The sequence below is a fragment of the Mobula hypostoma genome, chromosome 4 (assembly GCF_963921235.1).
Source record: "Mobula hypostoma chromosome 4, sMobHyp1.1, whole genome shotgun sequence".
Taxonomy (NCBI): Eukaryota; Metazoa; Chordata; class Chondrichthyes; order Myliobatiformes; family Myliobatidae; genus Mobula; species Mobula hypostoma.
The window spans coordinates 36,916,957-36,943,927 of NC_086100.1; the positions used below are offsets into that span (position 1 = coordinate 36,916,957).

Consider the following 26,971-nt stretch of genomic DNA (forward strand, 5'->3'; position numbering starts at 1 on the left):
TAAGAGGAAATTTCGCAGACCATTGTGTCACATGAAATATAGTAGCATTTGATATTTGGTCAAAAACTCATTCCGGTCAAAGTGGAAATCAGATTAATGCTTCATCCAAATCTACATCTATTGGTGCAGTGGTGGATCTTAATATAAAATTGAAATACTTGGTGATTTGGACTGATTTTCCAAATCTCTTTTTGTCATCACACGTAGGTTCAGTTCTTCCAGAATCAAATTATTTTAATTGGGTGAGACAAAGTTGCGTTCCAATTGTGAACTGCTTTATTCCACAGTGATAATGTACAATTCATTAAGAGTCACAAGCCAGCTGTTACTTCAGTTCATTAATTAAGAGCATAAAATCTCAAAACCAATGAATGATTTGACAAATTTTCTTAAAAACTTAATTGCTTTTTAGTGAGTCTCAGTGCCCAGAACAATACAGGTTCCATTCAATATGGCTGTTCACTCCCAGATTCTTGGAATCTCTGATGCAATTTTTGCAAGCCCATTGATACCTGTAAATTTAAAAAGTTTTCGGATACAGAAATTTAATGTGGCTTTACTAAGTAGATACATCTTATAAATTAAAGATAAATGAGAATTTTGGCATTTGTTGCTTACCAATTCACAATCTAGTATAGTATGAGCTTGGGCAAGCTTTTACGAGAAAGCACTTAATAACAAATACCTCATTTAAAAAAAAAAAATCTTTCAATAAAAACAAAATGCCCAATGAATTTTTAATTGCAACGAGTCATGGATTGGTTTGACCCCCACCCATCCCCATTATCTAGAATCCTTCTATCGCTCCCTCTGATCACCTAAGCTTGGTGACGCCTACCCCTTGAGTTCTCAGACTGTAGACTAGATGACCTAGTTCCACTTAGTTGCTTTTGTACCTTCCACACCCCACTAAAAATGACTAAGGATCTAGTTTTAGTCTTACAATGTTCGTGATGGCATTAACAAATGCTATGCTTTCACACTACCTTTATATACTTTTGTATGAACTGCAGTTTCCTCTAACATCGGCAGAAACAATTAGCTTTGGCCCCTGCTATTGATTCCATCATCTTTCTAAGCCATACTTGAACAATTTTAGCACTTCGGTCATCCCTGATCTGAGATTATGTTGCAAAGACAGTCCAAATCTGTAATCCCAAATTTCATTGAATTCCGGCTTTTATCTTGCATCTCTGAAACTTTGCAGCTCAATTATTCAAATGTTTTGCTGTTTGGCCTCTTAACTTTTATAAACATAAAAACTTAAGAATGAAAGAAATGGTAGCAAGAATAAGCATTTCAACACCATGTAACATACATCAAAGTTGCTGGTGAACGCAGCAGGCCAAGCAGCATCTATAGGAAGAGGTGCAGTCGACGTTTCAGGCCGAGACCCTTCGTCAGGACCATTTCAACACCATGTGCCTGCTTTGCCATACCTTCTGGAACCAAGGCCATCATATTTTGATTGCTTTAATAATCTTAAAAAAAAAAATCAGCACTTTTTCAGGAAATATGCCCCGTAGTTCTCTTGGATTGAGAATTCCAAAGATTCATTATCCTCACGAGTGAAGAAATTCCTTCTCATTTCAAACCAGAGTTGTCAACTTATTTGAAACAAATGCCTAGTTCTAGACATTCCAGCCTGGAGGAATGTCATTTCTGCATCTTCCTTCCTCTATCCATAACGACTATGGAATATACAGTATTTCAGATGTGACATCACTAAGAGCCTTTATATTTGGAGCAAGATATCTCAATTCTTCCACTCAGATTTCAGTGCAAGGATCTCTAGGTCTGAACCTTAAACCTTTCTCTCTAAGTTTGCCTTTCTATTTTTTTCATCTAAAATGAATAACCTCACTTTTGTTTTCATATTATACTTCAATTTGCTATGCTCTTGTCAGTCTTGTAACCTTTAAGTATTCCCTTGAAACCCCTCTGATCCTGATAGATCACAATGCCACTTTGCTTTGATTATCAGTAAATTTGTGGACTTTGGTTCGTCTGAAAGTGCATCCATATAATACCTTGTTCTTCCAACATCTCATCTTTGTTGATATATATTAATTTTTTATCCAACAGTGCCTATGGTTTATAAATTTCATCCTTGTGTTTATATTACTACTTGATTTTGCCCCCTCCCCCATCACATTAACTTCATGAAGTTATGCAGCTGCTGCCTTCATCCATGAAATTTTCTTTCTTAGATGTAGGTCTGCCTCTTCACTTGTCCTCTCCTGAGAAACTAATTCCATTTAGAAGCCTGTCTCTTTCTACTTGTGTATTCCCCTTTAACATTTTCCCTGAAATCCATTTCCTTAACTGTTCCTTAATATTTCTTAATGCTGCCTCACTGTGGCATTGTTTTTCTTTCCCTTTCCTCAAATACTGAATGTATTTTTCTTTACATATTTTTGTAAAGTTACTAGTTCTCAAGTTTGATGTTCTGTGTCACATGGATTTTATTGATGGATGAATGACCAATCCAGTGAGGGCATAGATAATCACTTTGATATTGGACCTGATAGGATATGTAGCAAACATGTTAGCTATTGAAGAAAAATGCTGCACTGATCACAGTAATGAATTGTAAATGTATATCCTCTTATTGAAAGGTATGCCCTACATGTTGAATCCCCATTTTATACAGAGTGCTAAACACTCTTGCAGTTTCCTTTACTTTCTTTGAACTTTAAATATAGCTTACTGCTTCTTCGGCTTTGTCGGTCTCATTTTCAGCGAGGAATAGAGTGTCCAGCATTATTGTTCTTTGGACAGAGGCAGGTCCTAACCGCAGGGGACTAGCGTACATTGGGTTGATGTCATTTTTTGTATTGAATAACTTGGCATTTTCATTGATTGATGTTTGAAAAGACATCCGGCTGAAATACTTCTGAAGTATTTTAATATCCTTATTTCTGATATATTCACATGTAATATATCGGCTAAATGCCTTGCGAAAAGTCTTGTTGAAAAGAGTATACACAAGTGGGTTAACTCCTGAGGAGACATAACCCACCCAGACAAAAACTTCCATCAGTTTTTGAAGGAGTTCCTGGTCACAGTTCTTGCAGATGGCAAAAGTGACATTTGTTACAAAAAATGGGCACCACATCACCAAAAATAAGAAGAACACTATTCCTAAAACCTTGGATGCTCGTTGTTCGTTGCTGATGCTCTGCATGGACTTTTTACCCAAGCTGGAGAGTCTTCGGATAGGTATATTTTGAATTGTGCAGGAAAATGTCTTGTTCTTTTGTGAACCATTGATCATTGCAACCTTCTCTGGAGAATTTGTTGATGTAAGATCTTGCTGAAAAATGGTTGAGACAGTAGTCCAGTTAAACTGTTGAGGTGGTTTGGCTCTAACCAGGTACGCTTTCTTTCTCAGCACTTGAATTGTCAAGAAATAGATAACTATCATGATGGCAAGGGGAATGAAGAATGCAGTCAATGACCCAAAGATCATGAAATTTTTAAATTTTCCAACGTTAAGTAAACAGGTTTGGTTTATAAAGGTGTTTGTTTCATCCTGTAGACCTTTGATCGGGATGGGAATAGCAATGCCTAAATTGAAAAGACAACAAAATGAGTTGAATGCAGTAACTGATTTTCATCATTTTGTTATGTCCTATCTAAATCAATAAACTGGAGCTGTTTTTATGCAGGAAGATGAGTCTTTCTGGTAATATGTTAGATATTTTAGAGTCTTTTTACCAAGTATTACAGTATAGCATGCTTTGCATTTTTGAACTGTATATTCCTGGAATTTTAAATTGCCCTTAAAATATTATTATAATTATTAGGATCAACATAATTTAACTTCTCATTGAAACAAACATGACAGTTTCATTCCAATTTTCAGGCCACGCCACTTTCCATTATTAAACTTATTGCTTTAGATTGGTTTGTATTGTAAGAAATGTAGAACACTAAAATAATTTCTAGGCTGTTTCTTCTAGCTATTAAAGGTACAAAAATGTAAGAACCATATTTGGACCTATGCACAGAAATTTTTTTTTACCTACTGATAAGATTACAAATAATAATTAAACTATTATGTTAGTTTAATAAAACTGTATTAATTTGGTGTCTGTTAGTCAGAAGAATATAAATTAAAACATATAAGTTAAAGATTCCAATAAACCATACATACCAATGGAGATGATCCATACTACTGTGATCTTAATGAGAACTTTAGCCCTGGAGTTGAAACGACTGTGCTGAATAGGTTTTTTAATAGCAATATAACGGTCTAAAGAGATTGCACACAGATGTATAATTGAGGCTGTGGATAAAAGAACATCCAAAAATATCCAGATAGGACATATCTCGCAAGGTAATGGCCACTCAGAATCTGAAAGTAAGAAAGATCTTTACAGTATGCAGAACTGTGTTAAAGTTTATCTTAAAGTCCGTCAGCTTAAGCTGTTTGGCTTCAGTTACAGCACAAACTTCAGGTCGAGTAGCATTTCTTTCAAAATCAACGATATATGCCTATTTCCACAATTCGTCATGTGTTTCCTACAAAAGTCCGCATGTACAGCTAATATATAAATCTCTTGTATTTAAATTCACTTAAACCTGCATAAAAATAAAACTCTTTCATTTGTAATTTCTAGAAAACCTCTTCCTATTCAACATTGTATATGGGTCAACCTTTCTATGGGTCTGACAAATCGCTAGCTTTTAAGGGAGCAGAGACAAAGTTACTTATGTGAAAAATATGTGTTTACTAATTCCCCTGCAATATTCATTTTATTATGTTGGAAAAGCAATTCATGAGGATTCTCCATTTGAAATATACTTTGCTATATATTGTCATGCTTCCTTAAATATTATTAACATGCAAAGCATAAAGTTTAAAGTCAAAGTTGAGAATTTTGTCATCTGCGCAAGTACATGTGTATACAGATGCAATGAAAAACGTGTAGCAGCATCATAGATGTAGAATTGAATAAGCAGCATCCACAAGAAAAATGTAAATTTAATATATATTATACATATTTTTATAGGAAAGAACACAAGTAGAATAAAACAAAACAAAAAACCCAAGTGGTCCTATCGTTGCTATACTGAGGTAGTGATATGGGGTGTGCAAGTTGAATATGCCACAGTCGTCACTGCCTTTGTAAGGACAATACATTTGTATTTTCTGTTTACTTAAATACATTTCCTCTTTGTTTTTGTGCATTTCTACTCTTCTGTTAACATAAGGTGATTGCAGTCATGTTGCTGGACTGATAATGCCTCCTGAACATCAGCAGACACTTAAAATTGCCCATATCTTCAGCCTCCTTTGATGATATTTTACTTCACATAAAATTAAGTATATCTTTAAATAGTGATTCCTCACTCAACAAATTTCTTCCCTGTATATGTGAATAGTTAAGGATTCACCTAGCCTACTCTGTCACTGTTTTATCTAGATTCTACTCATCTTTCCTTGAGATTTAAAATTAAATAATAGACGATGTTGTTCTTCATTTAAAAGTAGTTGACCTGTACTTCATCATGCATTGGCAAAAAAAAGCAATTTCTACAGTATCTAAAAGGGAAAATATTAGCTTCAAATTTTGGTGAACTTGAGCTGCTTCTGCTTGGCAGTAGTCCCCAGGCAGTAAAAGAGTGAATGAATATATTAGTGCATTTCTTAGTAAGTCAGAGTAAATATATATTCCTAGTGAATATCAGTGACTTAGTTTGCTGATCTGTTTAAATTACATTAGAGTGAATGAATTTAGAAAACTGCTTGTAAATCTTTGAAGCCTGGAGATGTTTGATTTTATAAAAATGTTCATTCAAATTTAGAAAAATATCTAAATATGTTTTCCAAAGACACATCGATCACCAAGCCAAGGAAGAATTAATTAGCTGGAATGATCAAAAGTTTTATAGGTGTTGAATTTTGAGTAGAGTGAAGTGCTAAGGCATGTGGTTTCAGGAATCTAGACTGATATTGCAGGGACAAAGTAGTTTCATATCTGTCATCAAAATTACAAAGTTACAGCACCTTGAAGAGTGAATATTTTAACATCATGATATTGCTTACCTGGAGGCTCTTGTTGGCCAGCAGCAGAGAGATAATTTGTGAATGACATTTCATTAAGATAGGACATGCATAACAGTATTTTGTATGTCCTCCAATTCATGGAAGGTAGAATGAGGAATGTCTACCAGTAGTGTGTTGAAATCGTCAAATATAGAGGTTGCAAACATGGATTGCGTTTTGACATCAAATATAGCACCAAGACCTCAAGCAGTTACAATGAAGGAGAGGGAAGCAGTCAGTTCATATCAAGAATTTAGGAGTGGGTTCAAAGACAATGGCTTTGATTTTTCTCATTTATTTGGAGGAATTTTCTGGTTCAGGAGTTAGTCTCAGGGCAAACAACCCCGACTGGTGAAAAAAAGCATTGCTACGGAAACGGCAATAAGACTTCATTGCTGCCCTAAATGCCAGCGGTGTAACAGTCTGCAAGTTATTTCTCGCCAACTATCAATGACAAATCACTGCTTTCTGAACACAAACACATGCAACTGATGGTACTTAAAAATAGTTCATTCTAAACGCAGTGTAGTGTCTAACAGCCACATTAATTCACACGAGTTAAAAAACAGTTTAGCAACTGTTTCCTGTCCTAGTTAAATGACATAGTGTCCCAAATAAACAGAGGGAATCCTGGCTATTTTCCTGATTTTGTTCTTTAAGAACTGTCCCAAATAAATGGCTGCCCTGATTAACTAATGGCAAATTAGTCAGAAGCCAATGTATTAATAACATACTCTATATGAGGAAATCCTTTTTGGATTTGTCAAATGGTAGCAGATTGATGAAAACCTGAAGGGGTGATCTGCAAGATGTGGTTGTTCAGTCACCATTCCAATTGCTAAGTTAATAGTTACCTAAATCTTACTGTAGTGTTAAGATTAAACTATGCCATTTCCATGCTTGATGCATTCTTTTCCTATTTCTATAATTCTGTAATGTCAACTTTTACATGTGTTAATTAGAAGTTCTTGGACACTTTATAAGTCAATGTTTTACAAAAAGGAAGAAAATTTAACTTAAACAGCTGACTCATAATTAATAAAATATTTAAGTATGATAAATATTAGTGGATAAGTTCTTTAGTTACCATTTATCCAAGAGCCTTGGTTTTTAATCTTTATGAACAAATGTATGGAGTTACACTGACAAAGGCTGTGCAGTCCATTATGTGTTTATGCTCCATAAGGCCCCTCTAATCCGCAAATATATTCCTTTCTCCCTTAATGGAATATCTCTTTCAATTCTTCATTTTTACCAGTCCCTAATAAAGAAGTTGCTTCTGAATATTTTGTGGATATAGTATATTATGTAGATAATGATGATGTCTGGGCTCTTCCATGAGTGAAAGTGTTTTCTATGACTTTAACAAACTAATCATTTTAAAGACCTGCATCAAATCGTGCTTTGTTCTTCTATAGATTCCTTCAATCAGCTTTCCTAATAGGAAGTCTGTCAATAAACTAATTTTGTTAGCATATTCAGAATTGAATAACCAGCTGCCTGGTTGTGATTTGGAACTGATCCTTAAAGGCAACATACCAAAACAAGAATATAAATTCAGATTAAATTATTACAAAAACATTATAAGATGATTAATATGTTTTGAAAATTTCAGTACAGGATTACTTTTTAGTAATTAAATTGCTTTTAAGTGAAGCGACCTTATTAAAGGTTTCCTTGAATGTAATTCCATAAATGATGTCCAAGATAATAACCATGTGTGTTCGCAATTTAATGTGCTCATAGTTGCATTAAGAATGTATGGCTATGATTGTGGAAGGGAAAATAGATTATATGCTGTTGAGTCACTTAGGATGCAAGGCCTCATAAAGAAAATAAGAAAGATGGAAATTACTATATTTTGTTCATACAACATTCTCGCATTTCAGATAATTGTTAACTTGTAAAAGGACTTGGTTCTTTCAGAAGCCTGCTTCTCTATTCCAGTTGTATCAGTCTACCTACTAATTTGTTAATTGTCCATCGATTTCGAAAATTGACTGTTGTGTTTGTGCAGTTCATCTGATGTGTGTTTGGGATGTGTGTTTGGCGGTGACTGTAGAGGCCAATTCTTAAATGGCATAGATGCTTAAATGGACACGAGATAGCTGTTATTCCTGTTTTCCTCTTCCGTCGGGTAGTCTCCAGGTCCGCGTGACGCCTATCTTCGAAGTTGCTGTGAGCAAGTTTAGCTAAAGGTGCACGTCCTGCGAGGTCTACCACGGTTTCTGCTCCCCTGTGATAGCTAGCCATAGGGCAGCTGCTTAGGGAGTCTGGAGTCCTCCATGAATATGACATGTCCAGTCCAACAAAGCTGTGCTTTCAGGTTCATGTCTGCAATACTGGTAGTCTTTGCCCCATTGAGGACTTCCAATTTTGTGATACAGCCATGCTAGCAGATTGTCCGCTGATGTAACTGTATCACAATCTACTGATTTAACTCTTGGAAAAAGATACTGTCTGTTTACTCTATGCCTCTCATAATTTTACAAGCCTCTGGCAGATCTCCCCTCAGCCTCCGTCGCTTCAGAGAAAATACCCTAAGTTTGTCCAACCTCTCGTTATAGCTCAAGTTCTAATCCTGGCAACATCCTGGTAAACCTCTCCTGCACCCTCTCGAAAGCATCAAGTCCTGAAGGGTCTTGGCCCGAAACGCGGACTGTACCTTTTCCTAGAGATGCTGCCTGGCCTGCTGCGTTCACCAGCAACTTTGATGTGTGTTGCTTGAATTTCCAGCATCTGCAGAATTCCTCGTGTTTACAACTACTTCTAGACTACTTGGGGGAAGAAAGAGAATCCGGCTCCCTATCGTACCTATGCCCTTTATAATTTTATAAACTTGGTCTCCTTGGCCACCTAATTTCTAGTGAGAATTAACTGTGCCTATCCAATCCCTCCTAATAAGTACAGCCCTCCAGTTCAGGCAACATCCTGATGATTCTCTTTTGGACACTCTCTATTTTTACCACTTCCTTCCTGCGGAGAGGCAATCAGAATTGTACTCAATGCTCAAATATGACCTAACCAATGTTTGTACAGTTGCAACATGATGTCCTACCCTTCGTAATCTTCTGACTACCTGAAGACCCACATTCAATGATTCAGGAACAACTCCTTCCCCTCCACAATCAGATTTGGAAGCAGTCCATGAACACAACCTCATTATTCCTTTTCTTTTTATTTTTGCACCACTTATTTTGTAATTTATAGTAAATTATGTATGTACTGTACTGCTGATGCAGAACCAACTTAATGTAATTTAAGGCAATAGTAATAAATCTGTTTCTGATTCAATACCTTGGCCCATAAAGGCAAACATACCAAATTTCTTTTTCACTACCCTATCTATCAGGGAGCTATGGACTTGCACCCCAAGATTTCTCTATATTAATATTCTGAAAGTCCTTGTTATTTACTCTGCTTGACCTCCAAAGTGCATTACCTCATACTGTCTCAATTAAATTCCAACTGCCATCACTCTTCCTAACTTTCTAGCTGATCTGTATCCGACTCTATCTACGACTCCTACCATTTTTCTGGGATCTGAATACTTGCAAATCATACTCGTCATTTATGTACATTACAAGCATCAAAGTTCCAGTACTGATCCCTATGGCTCATCACTTGATTCAGATTATCGGTCAGAAAAGCACCATTGTCCCAGCCAATTTTGGATATGTACATCAACACATTTCATATCCTTTGTGTCTTAACCTTTTGAACCAGCCTACCAAGCGTGAACTTGCCGAAATGCCTTACTGAAGTCCATATAGACAGCGTCTACTGCCCTGCCGTCATAGATTCTCCTGGTTACATGATAAAAAAAGAACTCCGTAAGATTTGTGGAATATGATCTTACCTGCAGAACAAACTAAGTTGACTCCTAATCAGCCCTTGCTGTTCCAAGTTAACATCAATCATGTCTCTCAGAATCTCCAACAACACCATCCCTACCACTGATGTGAGGCTAACTGGCCTATAATTTCCAGGCTTATTCTTACTGCCTTTTTTTGAATAAGGGGACAACATTTACTATCCTTTGGTCTTCTGGTAATGAAGGTGCCAAGATTTCTTAGTTATCTCTGATTTCCCATAAAAACTTAATGATCCATTTGATAGCAATTTCCTTTATAAATGCTTTCTTCTTTTCCATGAACAAACCTTCAAATTCTTTGTTAACTAGGGTTCCCTAAATTTACCATTGTTGCCTCTTACATGGAAGGGGATGCTAGTCTAAGGGTCTTAGAGCCTAAAGGCATAGGCACCACTGTTGCAGAAATTCAGTTTATGGATGATTAAAAGACAAAAATTGAAAAGCAGAGTTACTTGGGAAGATGGAAGGTCTGAGGGTCTAGGAGAGATTGCAGAAATAGCAAGAGAATGAGGCCATAAAAGAATTTTGTTTAAAATCAAGATATTACTCAGCCCGTAGCCAGTGTACTGTAAATTAGCATGCACAAGACTAATAGATGAACTTAAGTCAACATGAGTTGGAAATCGTACATTATTTGCAAATAAGCAGTATTTGCCCAAGTGAGAATTCAGTATTTTTAAACTGATTGTTCTTAGAAATTTCCCTGCCAGTAATATTAGGCTAATGATCCTTTAACTATGTGAATTCAAGTGATTTTAACAATGCTTTGTCAAACTTTTGCATCCAAACTACTCAGCTTCTCATTTTGTTTTTAAATTAAATACATTTCATATAGTATTTTCCATATCTTCATATCATTCAAAATACATTAGATAATTCATTTCTGTTTTTCTTTAAATTATGAAAGTTACACCTGAATGGCAAATTGCTATATACTGTACTTTGTTTTAAGTGATTTATGACCAAGTTCAAGTTGATCAGAATTTTTTTGCCATTTTATAAATTTAATTTGAACAGTTCTTAACAATTCTCTGGTGTGTTGGTACGAAATGTGAAACCAAACAGTTTCCTCTGCTCCTTTTCAGAGGGAAAAAAAATTGTGTATTGAAAGAAGTATGTTTGGTTATACAGTCTTTTAAGGCAAGGAAAGTAGTGGCAGAAGAAAAGTGTTGTCAGGAATTGATGCCTATATAAACTCCATCTTTTGTTAATGTGTACTTATGAATCTATGCAACCCAGAGGGAATATTTGTAGATGATCATTAGAGGTAAGCGGTAAAGACAAATTACTTTTCCCAAGTCTTGTGGCAAGGTACTCTTGCTGTCTAGTGGATTACAGTATGGCAACTGTTGGTAATACTTTTCAAAACACTTTAACTTCTAGGTTATTGAAAACTTGTTTCTTCAATTCATTTCATCTAATTGACTATCTTGTTAAATGAGTACTTATTAGATGAGACTAATTGCATGGTTTTAACAGCACAGAAAAAGGCCATTTGATTAATCAGATCTATATTAGTGTTTGACCTCCACATCAGTTCCTATTCTTTATTTAATACCATTTTTTCCATTTATTTGCTCTTAAATTAATCCATGTAGTTTGCTTAATTTCTACCCTCTGATAGTCTCACTGTATTCTACTTATTTTTGGCACGCAATAAACAAGTTTTTGCAGAATTCCTTTTATGGATTTATTAATGGCCATCTTTCAATCGTAGTTGCAAATTGTAGCTAGCTGAATCGTTGTGTTGTAGGTAACCATACAAATTATGCTTCCTCAGAAAGTATTATAAAAATTTAACTGCACAAAGAAAGATTGAGGTAATGCATTTTCCTCTAAGCTAATGTATCATAAATTTATTGGATAAGTTGGATTTTAAAGGATTTTTTTGAAGTTTGAAAGATGAAATAAGGTTATTAGGACACGATCCTTTATAAGAAAAATGTTCATGTGATAATTTATGGGTGAGAATACTAAGTGTACTTTAAAGAAAAGATTAAATTATTAGGTAAACGCTAACATGTTTACAATCAGCAGGACAAGTGCTTCATTTCACTTTGTACCTAAAACATCTGAAACTAACCAAACAACACGTACCTTCAATAACTGGCAGGGTAATACTGAACTGAGCCTGAGAAACGGAAGAGAAAATTGAATGACACTTACTGAACAGAATACTTAGAAGAGCGATGGGCATCACCAGAAGTCCAACCAACATATCTGCTACTGCAAGTGACATGAGGAAGTAGTTGGTGGCATTCTGGAGTTTCTTCTCGAGAGAAACTGCCAAAATAACAAGAATATTCCCACCAATAGTTGGTATGATCACTAGTAAAATTAGTAAAGCTGCCCACTGTAGTCCATCCTTGGAATGATCTTTTAAAATGTTAGAGCTGGTAAGGACACTGGCAAGCTTAGATTCCTCTGTAATTGCCAGATAGAAGATTTTGTTTGTTCCTGAAGGGTTGAAGGGCTGGATTGGGGTTGCCTGCATTCTGCTGGTTGTAAACATGCTTGTAGAGTCCGCTGAGTAAGACACGCCATAACTCTCTGGTCCGGGCATCATCTCTGAATATTGGCAATTGCCCACCTGCTTCTTTTCGAATAATAGTGAGGAACAGGCTGCATGTTCTGAACTGTCAGTTCATAGATCACTGGCACGTTTGTGCCAGAATAATGTCTTGCTGCAGAGTCTTTGTAGCTTTGTCCATGGCTTCAGCCAGATGTATACTCTTGACGTGAATGTTAACTCCTCCATTATGTATCTCTTTGTTCAAAATTTCCATTGTGTCTGTAGCCTGCTGTGACAGTTATGTAATAAATAATTGAGGAAGAAAGAAAAATAATTTTTAATACACTTGTGAATAGCTAAAGATTTCCTAAAAGTGAGCCTCTCAAACCTGACTCCAGCTACCAAGAATTGCTGCAAGTCTTTCACATTTACTTTTGTAGGCTACTAATTAAATTAACTATTTTGCTCTGTAATTGCTCTTACCTCCCATGTGACAGCTGTTTTTTGTTTAAGTTCACAATCTGTTGTCTTAAACTGCTGATGCTTCCTTTGCTTGGTCAGGAAGTCATTTCATTTCTCTTTTTCTCTGCTTCCCCGGAGCTGTATAACTTTGTTTTAATCCATGTGCTGTATCGCTGCCAGATCGCTGCTCTTGTTTCACTCCTTGTGGCTGTACTGTATCTTTCTTTGCTATTCATAAAATGCATCTACTTAACCTTTTCTTGTGATTATTTAATCAGGTCATAAAATTTCCATTTACATTTCAACTGTGTTCTTTCTGGATTTACAATATTTCTATCCATAATTTCCACCACTAATACTTATCTCTGAAGATGCATTTACAACCCCCTTTCCTTCTGTTTCTGTCTCCCTTTCCCTCTGTTTCTGTCTCCCTTTCCCTTTCTCCTCTCTCTACTCACCCACCCACCACCACCACCGCCTCACTTACGCCCTTAACAGTGTTTTTTTTAAAATCTAAATATTGAGTGCTGTTCCTTTTACATATTGCTATTGGACACAACTAATCTCTGATGATTGAATGCAGAAAACAAATGAGCATTTTTAATGTCAGCACGGAGGCTGAAAGCCAAAAGGTAATACCCTATTTAATTACAGTTAAGAATTTATTTGTTTTTACAATTTTATTTGTAATGTTTTCTTGTAAAGATTTTTAAGTTTTCTTGGTTACTTGTTCCAGAGTTAACTCTTCCTAGTCATCAAAAGCTTTAGATTTTCTGTCTTTTATTTTTGAACATTTGATAAATTTTAACAGAGTTCTTTGGTATTTTGTTTTGTACGTAAGAAGGAAAGAATTAAGTTTAGGGGAAATCATAAATTCCTGTCTATAAAAACACATGACATTGTGCAATAATTTGAAAGTACTAAGTTTGTTAGAAACAGTAGCTATTGATGCTTCTGGCTAGTCATAGATACAACTTAAATCTGCTCTTTTTGGGAAGATGCAGAATTTGGAAGTGTTTCTTGTGTTAATAATTAAAATTTCCTATCTCTTCCATGCTTCTTAAATTTGAAGTACAAAATTTAGCTGCTAATATGCAAAACTAATTCTAAAACGTGCCAGCAGTTGAGACTAACTGGACTAGCAGTCCAGAATTTTGCAAACTTTCCTTTGGATCAGCTTGCCTATTATGAATGTTAGTAATTGTTTATTTAACATCAACAGAAAGCTGAAAGTAGCCTGCTTTAAAATGACTTGATTGTAAGTCATTTTCAAACCACTTGCTGGTAACAATATATAGCCACACATCAATAACTTGATTGAATATCATCTTAAGATTGGTGAAATGAAAAGTTTATGTTGACTTTTTCAAAGACTTCATGGCTACCACTACAAAGTGCTATTTTCGTTGCTATTTCTGTGATATTAATTATAATTTTGACATTGGCATTTATTGTCATGTGTATGTGGAATACATTGCTCATGAAGTTGTAAGAGGCTCAAATAAAATAAATGATCTGTGCCTTAAATTCAGCATGCAGGTTATATAAATGTACTTTTCTTTTGGAGTAGTTCGGGGTCTCATCATAAATCTACCTAACAGGATCTAATGTGCACAAAGCTATGATTTGGCAGCACTTACTGAAACCAAACTTGGAGCGGACAAAAAGACTTTGAAAGCATTAGCAAGCAAGGAGAAGATTTGATTTAGGGGTCGTTAAGAAGACCATAGTCATATGGTCTCCAATTGGTCTTCACTATGAAAGCTGCCAGCAGCATGCCAGAAATTCAAGAACGTCGGGGGAAGAAGTGAGTGTAGTTGTTATATCTAAGGAAAAGGTGCTTGGGAAGCTGAAAGGTTTGAAAGTAGATTGGTCACATAGACCAGATGGACTACGTTCCAGGGTTCTGAAAGTAGTAGCCAGTGAGATTGTGGAGGCATTAGCAGAGATCTTTCGGGATTCACTAGAGTCTGGAATGGTTCCAGAGGACTTGAAAATCGCAAAAGTTACTCCACTCTTTAAGGAATGAAGCAAAAGACAGGAAGTCATAGACCATTTAGCTTGACTTCAGTGGATTGGAAGATGTTGAGTCCATTATTAAGGATGAAGTTTTGGGGTACTTGGAGGCACATGATAACATAGGCCAAGGTCAGCATGGTTTTCTTAAGGGGACAAACCTGTTTGACAAATCTGTTGGAATTTTTTGAGGAATTAACAGGCAGGATAGACAAATGAGAGTCAATGAATGTTGTTTACCTGGATTTTCAGAAGGCCTTTTACACAGTACCACACCTGAGGCTTCAAAACAAGGTAAGAACCCATGGTATTACAGGAAAGATACTATTATGAATAGGAGATTTGGCTGACGTGATCCTGGGAATTAAAAGGTTAACATACTGTACGAGTAGAGTCTGATGGCTCTGAGCCTGTACTTGTTGGAATCTCATTAGAATTTCAGGGTGTATATTGTATATATTTCGCCAACATTAAATGTACCTATTGAAACCTATTGAAGAATGGCAGGGGGCCGGATGGATCTTATTGAAAGCTACAGAATACTGAAACACCGAAAGAGTGGAAATGGAGAGGATATTTCCAATAGTGGGAGAATGTAGAACCAGAGGGCACAGCCTCAGAATAGAAGGTTGCCCCTTTAAAACAGAGATGAGGAGGAATTTCTTTCGCCAGAGGGTGGTGAATCCGTAGAATGCATTTCCACAGAAGGCTGTGGAGGCCAAGTTGTTGGGTATATTTAAAGTGGAGGTTAATAGGTGCTTGATTAGTTGGTGTGTGAAAGATTACAGGGAGAAGGCAGGAGAACAGGGTTGAGAGAGATGATAGAACAGCCATGATCGATGAGAGGACTTGATGGGCTGAATGACCTAATTCAGGTCCGCTGTCTTGAGGTCTTGTAATCCTAAAGTTGAAACAGATAAGTTTGCAGCACTCTTAAGGTTGCAGTGAACTATAGGGTGAAGCAAAGCAAACTTTGAAATTTTTCTTCTTGTGAGCTTATTCAAACTGAGATGTATTAATCTTTTGGTTGTAGTGCTGTAGATTACCAGAAGGAAATGCAAGAGAGCAAGTTGTAAACACAGTTTCTTTCTTCGTCTTTTTCCATTTTTGTTTTTTAAGTCATCAGTCTCTCACTTAGCTTTGAAACATACCGCGAAAAATGGCTAGTTTGACGATCCATACAGGAATTTGGTTGGATGTATTCTGTGAATGAGTGCATTTCAGACTTGCATGTCTGCCTACTGCATCTGACCTCTCATTCTGACCCATAGATTCACTACTGACTCCTGACTGTCCTAAGCTGAAGGGCTAGACACACTTCGTATCTGGTCCCTCGGTTTTGACACTCTGAGCGGATGTAATGGGGCCATTGCTCTTCCAAAACACTGAACTGGGTATTTTGTTCATGAACTTTATATGAATTAACACTTGTGTTATAATTAATTTACATCAGTCAGTTGTTTTCAAATAAATGTATTAATTTAATTATTTAACCTTGATTAGCTCAGATATTTAGAAACCATGATTCAGTCTTCTGACAGAAGATCTTCAAGGCATTGTGTGAGCTGGGGTTTCAGTTTGCACTGTCACTTCTGGCCCTCTTTTAAGAGCAGCTTTAATAGTGAATTTATGAGGCTCTTGGGAACCACATGGCCACAGCAGGCTGCTTCAGTGAGATTTATCCAATAACTTAGTAGAAGCATCAAATAAATTCTGGGCATGCTCCCCCATCTTGCCAACTTGTTACTTTGCCAATGCCAAGCCTAACATTTTTGATAACCCTAAATTTGATTCGGATGTTTTCACATTTCTTCCTCATAGATCAGAGTCCTTCTTTGCACAGACAATAGATAAACTTGTATTCTCAAGTTATTGTAATAGATTTTTGTAGCATCAATTCAGATTGCACCATAAATGTGATAATTATCAAGAATTCAGGTCCTGAAATAAGCTGGTTACAATTGATGTATTTAATAGGTTGATATGTTGATGGGAACTATATTAAAAATGCCTCTTGGTTAGCAAGTGATTTGTTTTTAAGAAACATGTACCATTTTGCACTAATTAGGAATCTTGAGCAATGAAATGAAATGAGGTATGAAATGACTATCTTGGTATGATAAATGCAGATTTAATAAAGTTTTATTATGGATCACGTTTTACTTTGCTGATGTTGAATTCAAGGAAATACAATTCAAAGTCATTAATTCCTCAGAGTAGCAGTTCTGCATCAACAGTATTAGTCTCAGCACAACATTTTAGGTTTTGCTGTTTAGTTATTTACTCTCCCCCTGCCTTCACTTAGTGGGGGCTATTTACTCACTCTGTTATTCTATCTATTATCTTCATTGTTGCCTCAAGTAAATGCTTTTCCAATATTTCCCTCTCCTCAATAAATTTGCATGTTTATTCATTATCAACCCGTTGTTTGTATAGAAACATAGAAAAATGGCAATATGAGTAGACCAGTTGGACCTTCAAACCTGCTCTGCTTTTCAAAGCTATCCTTTATCTGAATTCATATTCCTGCTCTTTCCCCACTTTCCTTGATGCTTTTGCATTTAGAAATTTTAATATCTTTTTTCCTTATCATCTTGTCATTTTCTCCTCCACACCTTCAGTTCTCTGTGACAGAGAATTTCACAGGTTCATTGTCCTGGATTTAGTGATCCATGCTCTGACCCATCATTCTCCAACTTCAGCCAGAAGAAACATTCTCCTTGCATCCAGTTGCTCAGCCCTGTCAGAGTTTTTATTTGGATCCCCTTGCATTCACTAGAATGATAGTCAACCTCTCATCATTCAGCAGACCTGTCATCCTAGGAATCAGTCTGGTGCCCCTTTGCTACATCCCTTCTATGGTAGTTATATCCTTGGGTAAGGGGACCAGAACTGCACACAGTACTGCGGGGGGCCGGGGTTTCACTAATGATTAAGATGGCACTACCAAACACGTGTGACAGCTCACTGGTAGTTAAAAAGTTAAGCAATATGACTAAAAACATCACTCTAATTTTTTTTGGGGTAAATTATGTTAGCTTTTTACCATAAACAGTGAGGGGGTGAGCGGTGGCAAGGCAAGTTTGGGGGATGAGCTGAGATGGTGTGTTGCAGAATCGATGCAGATGGAGTGAGCTATTCGGAGATGAGGATGAGAGGTCTAGACCCTGAGCCCTTTGCAGCAGCGGGTCCTGGTGTGAGGTACAATCAACTGTTGAGACAGTTTGCACGGAGGCCCAGATCAGAGGCCAGAACATATTTCGCTCACTCTCTGTGATGTTCACTCCTCTGTCCAGGGCACTGGAGCCTTTCACTGTCTTTTGTTTGGTCAGTTCAAACGCTGGCCCAGATAGACTGAAAAGCCAGGGTGTCAGGATCTAAGGTGAGAGCAGATTTTGCTCTCTCCATGGCGCTGAGACTATGAAGACTGCCCTGGCTGCTATGCTCCATGCCTGCTAATATGATGAACTGATAAGCGAGGCTTTGGGCCTGCTCCAGGCTGCTCCAGGGTTTTGAACTGAGGACTCAATTTTGGTTTGGAATATTGCTGTTTGCTTCAATTGCTTGCATGATTAGTTTTTTTTTCTTTCTCTTCTTGTGCATTGAGTGTTGGTTTTCTTTTTTTTCTTTCTTTGCGTTCTTTTGGGTTTCTTACTTTGTGGCTACCTGTAAGCAAACAGATCTCGTTGATAAATTTTATACATTCTTTGATAATAAATGTACTTGACTTTTAATGCAGTGTATGATTTTACAAAACAGCATTGCTGTTGAATTCACATCTTACTTTGAAGGCTTGCATACCATTTGCTGTCTTAACTGCTTAATGCATCTTCATGTTTGCTGGTGTACAAGGACATCTGAGTCTTTGTAGTATACAGCAACATTTCACAACCTGACACTGTATAAGTGCTGTGCTGCCTTTCTGCATTTCCTGTTGAACTGGATAACATCACAGTTTATCCACTCTGATCTATTCTACCAGTTATATCCTCAATAAAAGAACTGCTATAGGTTTGTCAAATACTATTTCCCTGGTAGAAACCCACACTGATTTTGTCTAACCCTGTTGATATTTTCTGTCTCATTCTATTACTGACATAAGGCTAATCAAAGTGGAGCCACCTCTAGTCTGCAAGAACTGTTTCATTGCTGTTCCATGATCTATAGAATTCTGGAAAATAATAAGCAATGAAGTATTTTATAAGCTACTTCTTGTAGGCCTTGAGGATTTATTAATTTTTGTTGCTACTAATTACTCCAGCATTATTTTCTTAACACGCTGGATTCCGATTATTGGAACACATCAGGACCACTACATTTTGGTCTAATTAAGCCGCTACCCCAATTAGCCAAGATTTTGGCATAAAGTCAAAATAAAAAAAAACAATTATCGAATATCACTGCTTTTTGAATCTACATCAGTCATCCCAAATGGATAACACAAGCACACGCAACTGCGCTACTTAAAAACTGTCCGCTCTGTCCATTCTGGCATCTCCAAGCCTGAATGCTTGAAACCACAGTGAGCAAAACAGTTCTGCTTATTTCTCGCCAAATATCAGTAACAAAATCACTACCTTTTGAACACAATCACAAGCAACTGATGCTATTTGAAAGCAAACAACAGGAATTCTGCAGATGCTGGAAATTCAAGCAACATACATCAAAGTTGCTGGTGAATGCAGCAGGCCAAGCAGCATCTATAGGAAGAGGTGCAGTCAACGTTTCAGGCCGAGACCCTTCGTCAGGATGAAACGTCGACTGCACTTCTTCCTATAGATGCTGCTTGGCCTGCTGCGTTCACCAGCAACTTTGATGTAGGATGCTATTTGAAAATTGTTCGCTGTAAGCACAGTGTAGTGTTAACGGCCACACAAGTTCATGCAACTGACACTAGTTTAAAAACTGTTTGGCAACAGTTTCCTTTTCCAATTCGGCAGCAAATATATCAAGGGAATCACAGATATTTTCTTAACTAGTTTTTGTTCTTTATGACTTGTCCCAAGTAAGTGGCTGCCCTGATTAACCAATGGCCTAATTAACCGGAATCCACTGTATTTCCTTTACTTCCTCGCTGGAGTCTTGGTTCTTCTAACGTTTCTGAATAATTCCTTGTATCTACTTCTGTTTAAATTATTGTGCCTTTTTAATATTCCCCATTATGAACATTACTGCCACGGGGTATCAACTCTTGAGTTTGCTAATCTTTTTCCTTTCTCTCCCTTGCATTCTATCAACACTTTTATCTTTTTCACTTCTTCGGACATTAACATTTTTCTATTATATGGTGTGCTTCCTGTTTGCAATGCTACATTCAGATAGCAGTTCCCAACACTTCTCCGCACAGTTTGCAATACACTCAGACGTATTATCCAGGATCCTGCAAACACTTTCACTTGGATCCTCATTCCTGACCAAGTGTCATTTCCAAAGTATTTAATCAAGGTCATCCAGTTTCCCTTCTTCGTGTCTTACAGTGCATGCAGCCTGGCGAACAGCTCCTTAACACGGAACTAAAGTTCTTCTGACTGCAGCATTTACCTTGGATGTGGTCCCCCTAGATAAAAGTGTCCGCAAGCTCCCACAAATTGCAGAAGCAATATTTCTCTTTGTTCTCTTATTTTTTATTTAATTGGTTAGTTTAACATTTGTCAAATTTACCTCATTTAATTTATTGAGTTTATAAGCTTAATTTCGTTAACTTAACACACCCCACCATCACTTGCCACTTATATGCCTCACCTGTGATGTCATATTGTAGTGTTCCCTGGTTGCAGATGTAAACTGTCAAAAAAAAATGCCAGTTTGAAGATTGGACAATAATATGGAGGTATCAATGGAAGTGTACCAGTTCACAGAAATGGAGGGAGTTCGGGTGGAAAAACTTGATAAGATATTTTATTACATCCTCTCAGAAATCCCATTATGATAGCAAACCCCCCCCTGTTTGCTGGAGAAATTGTGGAAATCAAAATGCAAACCATTATCATATTTTCTGGGACTGCGCCATTATCAAAGACTATTGAAGTGGGATACATAATGCCCTACAAGACATCTTTAAATGTGAAATACCCTTAGAGAGTAAGACCATATATTTTGGGTATATACCTCAAAGAATGGTTGAAAAGAGATAAATATTTAATGAATGTACTGCTGGTGGTTGGTAAAACGACCCTTACCAGGAAATGGTTATCACAGGAGAGCCCAACTTTAAACGCATGGATGGAAATTACAATGGACATTTACAAAATGGAGAAGATAACAGCATCTGTTAATCATAAGTTGGAACAATTTTATTCATACTGGAAAAAATGGTTTAACTACATAACACCTCATAGGCCTGATTTTATTCTCACAAGTCAATGAATATGTTGTAAAAAAAAAAGATCACTCCCTACTCTGTACGTAGTTTTCTTCTTTCAATTGTTCTTTCTTTTGTCTCCTTTCTAGTCATAGTCATACTTTATTGATCCGGGGGGAAATTGGTTACCTCAGATAAATATTATGTGGAGGTTTCTGACAAATATGATTGTATGATATATATGTACAGTATCTGAAATACATCTTATGGAAATGTTTGATGAAATTCAGTTAAAAATATTACAAAAAAAAAGAAATGCCAGTTTGAAGTTGGTCATTCACTATCAACCTACTTCACTGAAGCCGCCTTCCTTTCAAAAAACTGTACTCTACTGTTTGCAAGCTTTGTTACCCAAAGAAGGAACTGAGGAGGATTCAAAATGCAAATAGCTCTACATTTTGTATTTTATTTAGTTAGAAGTTTGTGTTGGATGGTAAAATTATTAGCTGATGTTCATGCACAAAAAGAAGAAAGACGTAATTCATCATGCAACACACATCAAAGTTGCTGGTGAACGCAGTAGGCCAGGCATATACACACATGCTTTTTCTCTCTCCTTTTTCTCCCTCTGTCCCTCTCACTATATCCCTTGCCCATCCTCTGGGTCCCCCCCCCCTTTTTCTTTCTCCCTGGGCCTCCTGTCCCATTATCCTCTCATATCCCTTTTGCCAATCAATTGTCCAGCTCTTGGCTCCATCCCTCCCCCTCCTGTCTTCTCCTATCATTTTGGATCTCCCCCTCCCCCTCTCCCTCCCACTTTCAAATCACTTGCTAGCTCTTCTTTCAGTTAGTCCTTAGGAAGGGTCTCGGCCCGAAATGCCGACTGTACCTCTTCCTAGAGATGCCACCTGGCCTGCTGCGTTCACCAGCAACTTTGTGTGTTGCTTGAATTTCCAGCATTTGCAGAATTCCTCGTGTTTACATAATTAATCATAATCTTTATCACAACTAAGCTTGCTCCCATATTCCACAAGTATTACATTTGAAGTCATTATTATATGTGAAGCCTGTTGTTCTTTCCACATTGCACTGAGACTTTTTATCCTTATTTTGGGGATTTAGGAAAAGTTGCCAATTATCTTCCGTCCTTAATTGCCATTGATGGTGGTGAAGTCCATCTATTAAGATGGTCCCAATGGTACTATTCAGCAGGGAGTTTCAGGAACTGAATCATCAAAATATGATATGGACATATTCTTCAGTTGGTTTGCTTGTATAGATTTAATTCCCTTGTATGGAGTTTTTTGATCACAGGCCTCAGTAATTCTTTCTCTTCTTGTAGTATCCCTTGAAATTGGGGATAGTCTGGTTCCACTCTGATTTTTAGGTAACTAATAAGGTCTGAGAGGGAACTGTAGACTTTTTCATAGATGTGACAGGAAATGCCTGGCAGGCAGGTGGAATATGAAGACTTCAAACTATCCTGTAGTATGTTAGAAAGTCTATATAATCAATTAACTTTAATGATTTTAATCATCAATGTTCTCTGTCTATGGCGAATGTTTGGGGCCAGAAAAATAACCAGACCAATGGTGGTGGTGTCACCTAAAATCACTGGAGTCTCCAGCAGCATGGAGATGGATTCCAAACTTTGGTGGAGGATTGTCTTTGTACAACAACAGCAAAGGTTGGGCGACGCCTGGTGTATGAATCCCAATTGGGAACACCAGTAGAGGTCAAATGCTCTAGTTAGATGAGCCCTGCGGCAGCAGAAGGCAACGGCAAACCACTGTTGAAATTTCTGCCTAATCAATCATGGAAAGAAACAAAAGAAGGAAACCAGACAACAGTGTGAATGGGGTTGATTCTAATCAACAGAACAACACCTTGCCCGGTAGGGGTAGTCAAGTGCTGCAGGTGACACCAGACCGTCATCCAGAGACTGTAAGCAATAGGGAAAGGCTAAGGGTAGCAACATGGAGCATCCGTACACTTTACCAGAAAGGAAAGTTGGACAACACATTAAATGAAATGAAAAGGTTGGAAGTTGATGTCTTAGGCCTGTCAGAAATTAGATGGACCGTCAGTGGCAAATTCACTAAGAATAGTTCTCTTATAATGTATTCTGGAGGTCAACAGCATATGTATGGAGCTGGAATTATTTTAAACAAACAAGTATCAAAATGTCTTATGGGATATTGGGTGCTATCTGATCGGCTGCTTTTAGTTAAATTAAGGGGTAACCCTTTTAACATTAGCATAATCCAAGCCTAAGCACCAACAAATGATGTGGATGAAGAGGATATCAACAAGTTTTATGAAGATCTCAACAGTGCTTATGAGCAGTGTAAATCTCAGGATATAAAACTAGCCATGGGAGACTTTAACACCAAAGTTGGACAGGAAAGGGTTGATAACATAATAGGACTCTTTGGATTAGGGGAGAAAAATGAAAATGGAGAAAAGTTTACTGATTGGTGTGCCAGAAACAACCAAGTGATCACCAAAACTTGGTATAAAAACCATCCACGTAGATTGTGTACTTGGATTAACCCTGGAGAGAGAACAAGGAATCAAATAGATTTCATTACCATCAATGAACGCTTTAGAAATAATATCACAAATTCTAAAGCCTACCCAGGAGCAGACTGTGGTTCAGATCACCATCCAGTAATAGCTACCATTAAAACAAAATTAAAGAAACTGAAACACGGAAAAAAGAGGAAGAAGTATATATTGGGAGAACTTTAAAAAGATAGCATACTTAAGCAACAATTTAAGACAGCTATAGAAGAACACCTCAACGAAAACGTAATAACATCTATTTGGGACAGTTTGAAATATTCTATACAGCAATCAGCAGAGGAGATAATCCCAGTACAAGAAATCCAACACACCAACAGGGATGGGTAACCCAAGAAATGCTAGATCTGATGGAATAAAGAAGGTTAGTGAAGAATAATGAAGTGAATACAGAGAGCTAGACAGACAGACCAGACAATTGTGCAATATTGCAAAGGAAGAATGGCTGAATCAAAAATGCAATGAAGTAGAAGGCCATATTAACAACAGCAAAGAAATGCACAAGAAAATTAAGGAAATCACTGGAGTTAAGAAAACCTCCTCTACAGGATGCATAAGATCAGCAGACGGATCCATACTAACAGATCGAGATGAAGTATGTGAGGGGTGGGTTCAGTATATACAGCAGCTGTTTGAGGATAATAGAGGGGAACCCCCAGATATTAAACACCCTAATTCTGGCCCACCTATTACCAAAGAAGAAATAACTAAAGCAATGAAAAGCATGAAACATGATAAAGCCACTGGACCTGATGAAATTTCAATGGAAATTATACAAGCCCTAGAAGATCTGGGCATAGATATTCTTTTTGAACAGTTTAATGGCATATATGAGTCTGCTGTATTGCCTGAGGATCTCTTGAAATCAGTATTTATAACTCTGCCAAAAATTCCTGTAACTATTGACTGCGGAAATTATAAAACTATCAGTTTTATGAGTCACATAATAAAGATTTTGTTGAGAATTGTTCTGAGTCGAATTAAAAACAAGTTAAGGCCTGAAACTTTTAAACTACAATATGGGATTATTGAGGATGGAGGAACTAGAAATGCAATTTTCATACTGAGAATGCTTTCAGAAAGGGCAATTGAATATCAAACTGATGTCTTTTTATGTTTTATTGATTTCACTAAAGCATTTGACAAAGTGTAACATGAAAAATTATTTCAAATTCTCACTAAACTAAACATTGACGGAAGGGACCAACAACTGCTTCAAAATTTATATTGGAATCAATGACGGCGGTAAAAATTGATGATAATATAAGCAGTTGGACTAAAATTCAAAGAGGAGTTAGACAGGGATGCGTTGCCTCACCGGAATTGTTTAATATCTATAGTGAAATGACTTTCAGAGAAATAGAAGACCTAGATGGGATAAAAATTGGAGGTGTTAACATCAACAATATAAGATATGCAGACGATAGCAAGTGCTGCAGAAGACCTACAAATCCTCCTAGACAAAGTAGTACAAACAAGTGCAGATTTTGGGCTAACCATCAACTGTAAAAAAAATAACAAATGTATGCTATTATCAAAACAGCAGGATACTCCCAACTGCCAATCAGTAACCAAGAGATTGAAGAAAAGACCAGCTTTAATTACCTTGGTAGCTTTGTATCACAAGATGCTAGAAGTAAAGTAGAAATAAAAAGAAGAATTGCCATTGCCAAAACCAACTTCCAAAAAATGAAGCCCGTTTTTACCAACAGACACATTTCTATGACAACAAGGCTTAGGCTACTAAAATGTTACATCTGGTCAATCTTGCTGTATGCTTCTGAAACATGGACTATAACACCAGAACTCCAAAGAAACGTAGAAGCAACAGAAATGTGGTTTCTTAGAAGAATGCTGAAAATATTATATAGAGACAGGGTAATTAATGAGACAGTACTCCAATATGCCCATACAAAAAGATCTTTAATGGAACATTAAATGAGAGGAAACTTAAATTCCTGGGCTACGTCATCAGAAAGGGAGAAATAGAATGCCTTACATTACAAGGCTGTATGCCTGGGAAATGCGGAAGAGGAAGACAAAGAAGAAAATATATGGACACTGTGAAAGAACTAACAGACCAAAGTGTGCGAGATATCATTGACGCCGCGTGGGATCGTTTGATGTGGAAAGCCATGATCGCCCAAGTGTGTAACGCGCAAGGCACATGAAGAAGAAGATCTGCAAATTTTAATTATGACTATAGGAAGCATTTTATGTAGCTACATTATGGGCTGGTGTGGCTACTGCTCTGTCTGTGATCTCAAGAAACTGCAGGGAGTGTTGGATACAGCTCAGCTTATTATGGAAGCCGGTCTCCCCTCTGTGGACTCTATCTACGTTTCTTGCTGTTTCGGTAAAGCAGCCAACATAATAAAAGACCCCACCCTCTCTGCTCCCATTGGGCAGAAGATACAAAAGCCTGGAAGCATGTACCATCAGGCTCAAGGACAGCTTCCATCCCACTATTGAATATCTCCTATTTATGCTGTGTACATACATCTACCGATGCTTCTGGACACGTCTTCAGTGATATTCCTGGAATCATCAGGTGTTTCGGGTCTTTCAACATCGTACACCCTCCTCCAGGTGACCCAGCCGGGGCTGATCAGACCCCAGCTTGTGTGCAGATGGACTCTTTGCTTCATCTACCTCATTATGGCCTTGTACCTTATTGTCTACCTGCAGTTGTGTTTTGCACCGAAACTGTAACACTATATTTTGCATTCTCGTATTATTATGCCTTGTACTACCTCAGTACACTGTTGTAATGATATCTGTGTAGATAGTATGCAAGACAATTATTTCACTCCATCTCAGTACATGTGACGATTATAAAGTAATGATGTACTAATTGTTCATCTTCATTTGAGGTTTCTGAGATGGCTTCTGAGGAATTCTTGTTTTTTTATGTACAAGTTTATGACTTTTTATAAAAGGACATCGCTAGCAAAACATAAGCACTGTAAAGTTAAGTGCTGCAGAAAGTAGTAATCTTTCTGTGGTATTTTTACTTTGATTTTTGTTAAGTTTCGATTGTAGAATTCAATAGGTCTTTAAAGCTATAGAAGGCTAAAAGCCTCATGCCAATTTTACTTTTTAGATCTGCAATGAAACCAGCGTAAACAAGAAAAAAGTTACAAATGTTGACAATCTGAAACATAAACA

The 26,971-nt window shown here is 37.1% G+C and overlaps 2 protein-coding genes across 4 annotated transcripts in view; one reads left to right on the forward strand and one right to left on the reverse strand.

The window, feature by feature from the left end:
- psmd1 (proteasome 26S subunit, non-ATPase 1) overlaps positions 1 to 26,971 on the forward strand; it is a 109,189-nt gene that overhangs the window by 49,894 nt on the left and 32,324 nt on the right. The gene's annotated exons all lie outside the window — the stretch shown is intronic.
- htr2b (5-hydroxytryptamine (serotonin) receptor 2B, G protein-coupled) lies at positions 1,749 to 14,274 on the reverse strand. Of its 3 annotated transcripts, none has more exons than XM_063045631.1 (4): positions 12,925 to 14,274; positions 12,096 to 12,727; positions 4,160 to 4,360; positions 1,749 to 3,570 (listed from the first exon to the last, which is right to left on the reverse strand). In XM_063045631.1, the coding sequence occupies exons 2-4, from the start codon at positions 12,493 to 12,495 to the stop codon at positions 2,696 to 2,698; spliced, it is 1,476 nt and encodes a 491-aa protein (XP_062901701.1). In that variant the 5' UTR covers positions 12,496 to 12,727; positions 12,925 to 14,274; the 3' UTR covers positions 1,749 to 2,695. The 3 variants fall into 3 exon arrangements, with proteins under 3 accessions (XP_062901701.1, XP_062901700.1, XP_062901702.1); XM_063045630.1 differs by having other exon boundaries at positions 12,096 to 12,730; XM_063045632.1 differs by having other exon boundaries at positions 12,096 to 12,947.